General features: G+C 45.4%; 2 protein-coding genes across 2 annotated transcripts; one reads left to right on the top strand and one right to left on the bottom strand.

Moving 5' to 3' along the window:
- The first annotated feature begins 6 nt into the window (after window positions 1-6).
- Cxcl16 (C-X-C motif chemokine ligand 16) lies at window positions 7-4,799 on the top strand. Its single transcript, XM_010605776.2, has 4 exons — window positions 7-156; window positions 469-607; window positions 836-918; window positions 3,210-4,799. The coding sequence occupies exons 1-4, from the start codon at window positions 90-92 to the stop codon at window positions 3,647-3,649; spliced, it is 729 nt and encodes a 242-aa protein (XP_010604078.1). The 5' UTR covers window positions 7-89; the 3' UTR covers window positions 3,650-4,799.
- An 80-nt stretch (window positions 4,800-4,879) lies between these two features.
- Window positions 4,880-6,959, bottom strand: Med11 (mediator complex subunit 11). Its single transcript, XM_010605775.3, has 3 exons — window positions 6,803-6,959; window positions 6,475-6,605; window positions 4,880-5,833 (listed from the first exon to the last, which is right to left on the bottom strand). Exons 1-3 carry the CDS (start codon window positions 6,885-6,887, stop codon window positions 5,696-5,698), a joined length of 354 nt encoding a protein of 117 aa, XP_010604077.1. The 5' UTR covers window positions 6,888-6,959; the 3' UTR covers window positions 4,880-5,695.
- Between the last annotated feature and the right edge of the window lie 1,892 nt (window positions 6,960-8,851).

The following is an 8,851-nucleotide window of genomic DNA, read 5'->3' as shown; positions in this document are numbered from 1 at the left end:
AAGGAGGGAGCCTTTGCGAAATAACACTCGAGGCGGCTCGGGAGTCAGGGCGAGGCGGACCCGAACCTCCGACTCCGAGGTTCCCGGAGATGAGGCGGGGTTGGGGACCTCGGCCCCGCGCGCTGCTCCTTCTGCTGACGCTGGTGGCTCAGCCAGGTAGGACGGGACGGGGCGGAGGGCCAGGGTCCGAGACCCGCGGGTGTGGGTGGGGGCGGGTCGAGGTGTCCACTGCGCAATCTGGCAAGGAGAGGCTCGCTGCCTGGGTTAGAGACAGAAACTCAGATACCTGAGTCCAGGTGGGGTTATGGACTTTGGGGGTGCGATGTGTGGGTTGAGCCCGCGTGTCAGACCTCTGGGTCCAGCAAAGAGACTGCACCATGCTAGCGCCTTGGAGGCTAAGTGGGCTAAATACAGGAGGGTAAGATCCTTGGCCTGAACGCGTGTGCTGACTTCCTCTACCCTGCTCAGGTGATGGTAACAGGAGCAGCGCCGCGGGAGGTTGCCACTGTAGTAGAAGGATCCCTTCTAGCTCCAGTCCCCAGGTGGAATTCACGAAACATCTCCAAAAATACACGAAAGCCTACAGTCACTGTGGAGTTTATATCAGGTAATCTCCTCCATCCCAGGAGCGCTAGCTCTTCCAGTGCCCGGCTCTCTCTCCCGGTGGACCTGTTCTCCTCTCGGGTTCTCACAGTCTGATTTCTGTTTCACTTACGGGGAATTTCCCAGTTCCAGCACAAATGACTTGCTTGGAGTGACTTCGCCCTTTCAGAGTGAGAAAAGCTGGGGAAGGGAAGCTAGAGGTGAAGCTGAGACCTGGTTTTCCCTCTTGTAGGTTCCAGCTTCCTTCCCGGAGTGTGTGCGGTGACAGCCGAGACCAGTGGGTTCTTACCCTGATGAGCTGCTTGGATCTCAGAGGTGAGAGCTTTTCCTTTCCTCAGGCCTGCCTCCAGGGTGCCAGCAGCTTCCACTGTGCAATCTCCTTCACCTTTGCCTTGACATCCCCTATTCCTAGAACCTTTTGATGTCAGCCAAAGTATGTTACTTAAGTGCCTGTCTACCAAACATCATTTACCATTTACTTTCATGATTTATGTCAGTTTATTTTGACATGTGACATGTTATACATACATATATATGGTAGCCTCCCGGAGTGCTGGTATTACAGGCATATGCCATCATGGCTGTATTAAACTGCATATTTTATATAGAATATAATCTTTTTTATGTTTGTTTTTGACACAGGGTCTTGCAATGTAGCTCAGGCTGGCACTGAACTCACTATATGGCCCAGGCTGGCCTCAGACTCTCAGCAGTCCTCCTTCTTCAGCCTCCTGAGTGCTGGGATTACAGGCATGTGCCACCATGCACTGGTCTATTATGTTTTTCTTTCTTTTTTTGTACCCAGGATCAAACTTGGGACCTTGCGCTTGCTAGGCAGGCAGAGGAACCTCTGAGCTAAATACCTGGCTCTATTATGTTTTTCTTGAAATCAACCAAAGGCACCATTTTCACTTTCCAGTATTTATGAAAATTAGACTTCTTCTGAAAATTGTACAATGAACAATCATATTTCTACCTCCTAGATTCTGTGATTGATTGCACATCTATAGCATTCATCTGTGCAACATAATCTTGATATGTTTCAATATAAGTTGCAGAAATTTTTATATTTCATCCCAAAACATTTCAGTATGGATGTTAAGTAGAATTTAATATTCTATTTTTTCTTTTGAAGCAAACTCTCTACATACAATGAAATGAGCAAAGCTTAAGTGTATGCAAGCCAATTTTGAAAAATTATTTACAACTTCTTAACATCTGTGAAGTCAAATTTGTGACTTGAACAAGTTGTATTTTTCTCTTAAAATGAATACACAGCCATTAAAATACAAAGTGTTTTTCAGCGTCTACCTAAAGCTGTCTTGTGTAAGTCAGTATTGCCCATACTGCCTTTCATGTTACACTGACCTGTGTTATTCCTTTAATCCTCCCAGATATAGTACCTTGGTGCTTGGTACTATGATTATCATCACTGGATAGCTGAAAGAAATAAGCCCCATAGAGGTCAGAAATGAGGGCCGAGTTCTCAGAGTTATTTTGTAGCACAGCAGGGATCCAACCTAAACCTCCTGACTCTCCACTCATTCAGAACACCCACTCATTTGGCCCACTGGCTGCATCCTGTGGTCTGTTCGATTCCTTGTCTCTTGCCTTTTTCCTCTGCTGCTACCTGCCTTCCCTGGCCTACAGTTGTCCCTTTGATGTTTTATTTGACATACTACGCTTTCCTTTGCTAGGGCTCAGAACACAATACCCCCAAATATAGCACTTTAGCAATTAAGAAAACCATGAAGCGAGGTCTGATTTTCCCCCACCTTTCTGTGTGACAGCCAGCCATTAAAGACTATGATCCATTTCATCTGAAAGTAAGTCATAATACCCCTATTCATTGGGGTGTGCCCTATACTTGGAGGTCAAGAAGAACCTGAAGGGACAAGTCTCAGTCCCTCTCCTTGTTTATTACCACTAGATCACACCCTTTTTGTCTAATCATACGTCTATACAACTGTCCAGTTGGCTTTGTTTTTTTTGAGACAGGGTCTCCCCATGTAGTGCAGGCTGGCGTTGAACTCACTATGTAGTCCAGGTTGGCCTCAGACTCATGGTGATCCTCCTGCGTCAGCATCCTGAGTGCTAGGATTACAGGCATGTGCCACCATGCCGGGTTCTACAGCTGTCCATTTTTCATCAATTCTAAGCACAAAAATAGTTTTCCCTGGATCTGCTTTCTGAAGGCTCCCATGTCCTGTGAAATTTTGATTAAATACATTTATGTTTTCTTAACTTGCTTTTTGTTATAAGGGTGTCAGCCATGAACTTTGTAATAGATGAGGAAAAGATTACCACTTTTAAAAATCAAAACACTTATTGGTACATTTTAGATATACATAATTATCATAGGGAATTTGTACCAGTACAAGTTGTATTTTTGCTTCTTTTTTCCCCATTCCCCCACTCCCTTGTGTACAAAACCTTTGTTTCCATTTTTCCATTTTTTTTTTTGCCCTTTCCTTTGCCCCTCCTCCCTCCCATGTTTCCCTTCTCATTTAAACATTTTCTTCCCATTTCACTCTTTCTCACTTAGATCTGTCTACTTCTTTACCTGTTCCCTGATAACTCTGGTTCTTCACTTCTTTCTTCTCCAGAGTGTGGACATGCTTATTGGGAGAATCTAGCCCACCAGAAGCATTTGTCTTCCCCTGGCATGCTGATTTCTAGGCCCACAGAAGGGGTACCTCAAGACAGAAGCACTCATACCCAGAAGTACCCACCATCTGCCTTGCCGTTTACTGAGAAGCCTACCCTTCTGCCAGGAACACAGTCCTTGGAGAAAGAGCCCACCCTCCTCAAGGAAATTACCACTTCCCTTGTGGGCTGCAATCTGGGAGCTGGACATGAGGCTAAGGAGAACCAGAAACAGCTGGAAGGAAAAGCAGGTGCCACTAGTGGGACATCAGCTGTGGTGCCAGTACTGTCCCTCCTGGTCATTGTCTTCTTCCTCATTGGAGTCATCCTTTACATGCAGTGCAAAAGGAAGAGGGGGCAGCCAGCGCAGTACTCTCCAGGTGTTATGGCTTGTGTCTAGATGTCCCCCAAAGCCTCATGCAGTCATAGGTGGCTTTCTGGAGGTGGCTGGATCTGGGGCATGTGATGCTGAGGTCAAGGGTATAATGCTGGACTTGATTTGTGGTGTGACACTAGGATTATGGGTACCCCAAGTGGGTGTGAGTGCTTCCTGCCCTGGATAGGATATAAGAAACAGAAGAAGGGTTGCTATAGTTGCTGCTTTTTGCTTGCTGCTTGCTACTTCACTGCTGGCTGCCTTCTGCCTCTTTGCCATGGGCTGTTTTCTGTGCTAGCACAATAAATCCTTTTTTCTTTGAGTGTTGAGTATTTTGTCTCAGCAATGAGAAAAGTAACTGTGACACCAGGTAACCCCTCACCCAGGGACCCAGGGCTTTCCTTGAAGGGATACCGCTCCCTGTTGTTCTCAGATAGCTAGAAACCTGACCCATCACACAAAATCTATGGCTTTTGTACTATGGGCTGTAAGTTGCCTATAAGAGTCAGCCAGAGACTAATGTGGTGAGGGAGTAAAGCTCTTGAGACCAAGCCCAGTGCTTGGCCTTTAGAGCCTAGTGGTGCTTGGAGCAAGGTGAAGCTAGACCAGGCTAGCAGTAGATAAAGCTATGGAGAAGGGAAAGGGCCATTCATTCAACTAACAAATATTTATCGAGCACTTACTGTATACAAGGTTCTAGGGTTAATATCTGGGAATTTTATTTCCCACTTAAATTACAACCCCTCTCCAAACTCCACTTGATCTCAGAACTCATCTCTCAATTTCTTAATCCTTTCCAGATCTACAGCTTTATTAACACACACCTGCAACACCAGGCTCCAAAACCTGAGCCAAGAATGGGAGCTTGGACTGATTTATTTTATAAATACTTTATGTAATTGATATAATTTTTGATACATTTTAGGCAATTGCCAAATTAAAAATATTACTAACTGCTCTTAGTCTTCCCCTTTTCTTCAAAGTCCATCTTTTATTTCTTTCATTTCTATCAATATATGAGGTGTACATATTGTACTAGATTTGCAATTAAGTATTTTCTTTTATTCTGAAAGATTTAAAGTAGTATTGTATTTTTAAATTTTGTTCATTGTTAGTGTATAGGGATATAACTTTGGGTATTTTTTTTCCCATTAAGTTTATTGGTACATCTTAGTCTCCCCTTTTAAAAATATGCAATATTATAAGATTTGGGGCCTGGGGATGCAGCTTAATTGATACAGTACTTGCCTAGCATGAGTAAGTTCAATCCCTAGCCCTGCAAAAATTACATAAAAAACAAAATGTGACATTTATACTGCATCATATTGGCCTGCACAAGTTCTGTGGTTTTTTAAAACTACTAAATGTTACTTTTAGAATTACTGACCCCTCTTTCTGTAGACATTGGCTCCAGGCCCTTGCTGCCTCATGATGACTCCTGACTTCAGCTTCCTTGCTGAAGGGTCATTCAGAGACGGATGGCTCCCTTTGCTCACACTCCAGCAGCTTTTCTTTCCAGTCCCACACTCAAGACCTGGGCTTTTCCATCCTCCCTCGCGAGTGGCTGCTACACTGATATACAGGCTGTGCTTCTTTCCTTCATCCCTTGCATCACCCATATATACTCCAGAGTCGGATTTTTAAAAATTGTTATTGTTCTTTTTTAATTAAAAATTTTAGTTTACGTTTTGGCTGTTTCAATAAGGAAGAATGTACCTTCATTGGGCCAAGTTTCTGGGAAGCCCAAGACAGGGCAGGGTATGTGTGGCAACTGATGATGTTCAAAAAGAAGTGGGTTGAGTGGTTGAATCTCCAGTTCCTGAATTTGTGAGGTGCACAGCAGTTTGTGAAGTGCACAGCAGGAGCACCCTGCTGGAGGAGCCAAGACACAGCTGTGGGCAGGCTTTGATTTTAGTTTCTCCATTTCTACCTTTTGCCTCTCTGTTCAAGCTGACGCTGACTAGCAGGGCATGCACGTGGCAGTCCACACACCTCACCCGACAGGCCTCTCTTTTTGTTCCAGTGTGCAGGTCAGGGTCTCCCACCACACTCTGGAACCACTTTCTTGGCTTAGCTCTCCAGCATCTGCTCACAGGTTTGGGCCACATCACTGAGCTTGAGGCGGGCATAGTCTACTCGCTTCAGAGCCATTTGACAGTCCTTCCTTGAAGAGTAGCTGGAGCCTTCATGGGGCTGCCCTGTAGCCACCTAAAGGACAGTGAGACTGATAATGAGCACTGCCTCCCTCACCCACCCCCAACCAACATCAGGTCTCCTGTGTCATCTTTCCTCAGTTTGATCTGTTAAGCTGCCTGGTTGTTAACCTCACTGGTGAAATGGGGGCGACCATAACTATTTCCTAGAGCTGTACGATTAGATAATACAAAGTGCTCAGCACACAATAAACTTGAATAAATAGTGGTAGCTGTCATAAGTAAGGGCTTTGGAGTCTTCTTGATCCCATCTTTTTCCAGATGTAAGCATCTGAGGCCTCCTGCCTGGAGGTCACCCAAGTTTGTGGCTTCAATATTATATGCCACCTCTCAGGCACTTCCCCATCCAGTCCTCAGGTGATAGTTACCGAGGTAGGTAGGGTCACATTTATTTTATTAAATTTTATTTTATTTTATCCCATTTCCCCGTCTCAAGCCTCCTCCTCTTCCAGCAGGACCACATTTAATTTTTTTCCTTTTAGCGGAAGAAACCAGCCCCGGAAGGAAAGGACCCATAAGGTTGAGATGGTGTCAAATTGAAAGGCTTGATCTGATCTTGTTCAGTTAATACTCCGCAGGGGGTCGGAAGTTGCACCTGACTAAGGTGGGCCTGCAACGTCTCCCAGATACACTTACCTGAGTGAGGTAACGGATCTGAGCTGAGAGTTCCGCTTCCACATGCTGCACTGAAGCGGTGAAGGCCGCCGCCTGCCGGTCTAAGAGGCGCTCATTGGTTTTTTCCTTGGACAGTTCTAGGATCACAGTCCCTGCCCAGGAGGAGAAAGGGCGGGGTTATCCAGAGACTGGCAGTATAGCCCCGCCCAAAAGCCAATCGCTCCCAGCCCATCTTTTGCAGCGCTTGCACTTAAGGCCCTGCCCAATCACGCGAGGCATCTATGGTCGACTCAGATGCGCGCGGCTCGGGCTGTTTCGTTCCCTTTTGTCAGCTCAACTGATCCTGAACCTGCATTTTGAAGGATAGCGCCGATTTCCCTTTCGATGTCTTCTAGGGCGCGTAGTCGCTCATTCGCCAGGGTGTAGGTAGCCATTTTCACTATGGGAAACTCCAAAAGATTTTCTCCTGAGGAGTGCGACGCGGGGCCCGGAAGTGGCTGTAACTTTGCGCCTGCGTGAAGGGTGCCTTCTAGCGTACTACAATTCCCAGGAAACTCAGTGCGACCTCGCCCTTGTTGGTTTCCCCTGGAGAACTACAACTCCCAAAGAGTCGTGCGCTGGCTTCTGCGCCGCCACCAAGCAACCACCTGGGGTAAGAGGCGGTACTGTTCCTGACCCGAGGCTGTTCAGAACTGTTCACCTTCAAGACGCTGTCTTGTGAACTGTATTTAATTTATTCAGCGAGAATTTATTAAGTGTCAGCTGGGTGCTAGGTGGTGATGGTGGGAGTCCTAGGGTATTCTTCCAGACTGGATAGCCATGGGCCCTTTGCCATCCTTGCTTGAGGAAAACTTGGCTTGGTGAGTGTTAACATTATTCTCCCTAGGGTTCTCCAAGACTTTGAGCCTGACTGGAACACAGACTAGGGATATGTTCTAGGATGCTGGCTCCTTCAATCCTTCCCCGCTTTACTTTTCTGCTTACCTATTATGTGCTGAGTCTGGGGGATATAAATATGAATGAGATGGAGATTCATGTGACGGTGGGATAGATGTTTTGTTAGAGACATGACCAGGGTGTATGGACCACTGAGAAAAGATTCTCGGAGGAAGTGCCATTTAAACAGACTCCTAAAGGGCAAACTAGATGGATGAGAGATTGGGGTAGAAGAAGGAAACAGCATAGACAAGAACATGGTGTGGAGTCCCGCAAGGGTTCAGTTCGAGTGGAATGAATGGTGTGTGGTACTTGTTAGATGTGACAGTGGTGAAATTGTGAGGAGCAGCTGGATCAGGAAAAGGCTAAGCTAAGTACTTTGGAGTTGGCTTTTGAAGGATTTTCAGCAAGTGTGTTACAACCAGATTTTTTTTTGTTTTGTTTTGAAAGAACAAAACTACCCCCTGGTACTGAGAATTGAACCCAGGACCTTTGCACTGAACTAATCTCGAGACCCTTAAAGGTTTTGAGAGCTGGGCTGTCTCCTGTACCCCAGCTCTTAGGAGGCTGAGGCAGGAGGATCACCACGAGTTCTAGGTCAGCCTGGACTACATAGTGAGTTCAAGGCTAGCCTGAACTACATAGCAAGACCCTGTCTGTAAACAAAATGAAACAAAACAAAAACATTTAGTTTGAGACAGGGTCTCACTAAGTTGATAAATTGCCCAGCCTGGGCTCAAATTTAGGATGCTTCTGCCTCAGTTTCCCAAAGTTCTGGGGTTACAGGTGTGTGCCACCATGGGTAGCTGGAAAGATCACCCTTGAGAGTTTATAGGAAAACACTGAGACTGAAACCAGGGCCAAGGCTGTAATCCTAGCTACTTGGGAGGCTGAATCAGGAGGATCACAATTTAGAGGCAAATGTGGGCAAAATAAAAAATAAAAAACACAGAATATAGCTTAGTGATAACTAGCATGGGTGAGGCTATGGGTTCAATTCAAAAAACAAAAAAAGAAAAATACTTAGGAGTTAATAGGAAGACCTTATGTAGAAGCTTGAGACAGGCGGCTAAGTAGTAATTTAAGAAAGCTTAGAAAGCAAACTGATTTACCCTTAAGTTAATGTTATCACATAAAATGTGGGTGAAGGTGATACTACAATTATGAGGGTTATTGGAAGAAGTTAGACTACCAGATCTCCTCCTTGACTTCATATATCTGGGCAACTACTCTTCCCCCCAATTTATTAGAATGCTGGGAATTTCTTTGTTGAAGGAAAATGTTTTTAGCTTGGAGAACACCTGCACACAGTTGAACAAAAGACTACTGCATTGATCCAGGTATGGTAGTATACACTTGTAATTCTAGCACTCAGAAGGCTGAGGCAGAAGGATTGCTGTGAGTGTGAGGTCAGCCTGGGCTACATAGTGAGACCCTGTCTCAAAAAAAAAAAAAAAAAAAA

Source organism: Fukomys damarensis, unplaced genomic scaffold (genome assembly GCF_012274545.1).
Source record: "Fukomys damarensis isolate Sample0158 unplaced genomic scaffold, DMR_v1.0_HiC HiC_scaffold_13, whole genome shotgun sequence".
Lineage (NCBI taxonomy): Eukaryota > Metazoa > Chordata > Mammalia > Rodentia > Bathyergidae > Fukomys > Fukomys damarensis.
Note: the sequence above shows the minus strand (reverse complement) of the source record. Positions and strands in the feature narration are given on the sequence as shown.

Coding starts and splice junctions, on each gene's coding strand:
- Cxcl16 (XM_010605776.2), top strand. CDS start 90: ATGAGGCGGGGTTGGGGACCTCGGCCCCGCGCGCTGCTCCTTCTGCTG. Junction 157..468: donor GACGCTGGTGGCTCAGCCAG/GTAGGACGGGAC, acceptor TACCCTGCTCAG/GTGATGGTAACAGGAGCAGC. Junction 608..835: donor CACTGTGGAGTTTATATCAG/GTAATCTCCTCC, acceptor TCCCTCTTGTAG/GTTCCAGCTTCCTTCCCGGA.
- Med11 (XM_010605775.3), bottom strand. CDS start 6,887: ATGGCTACCTACACCCTGGCGAATGAGCGACTACGCGCCCTAGAAGAC. Junction 6,606..6,802: donor CGCTATCCTTCAAAATGCAG/GTTCAGGATCAG, acceptor CCTCCTGGGCAG/GGACTGTGATCCTAGAACTG. Junction 5,834..6,474: donor AGATCCGTTACCTCACTCAG/GTAAGTGTATCT, acceptor ACTGTCCTTTAG/GTGGCTACAGGGCAGCCCCA.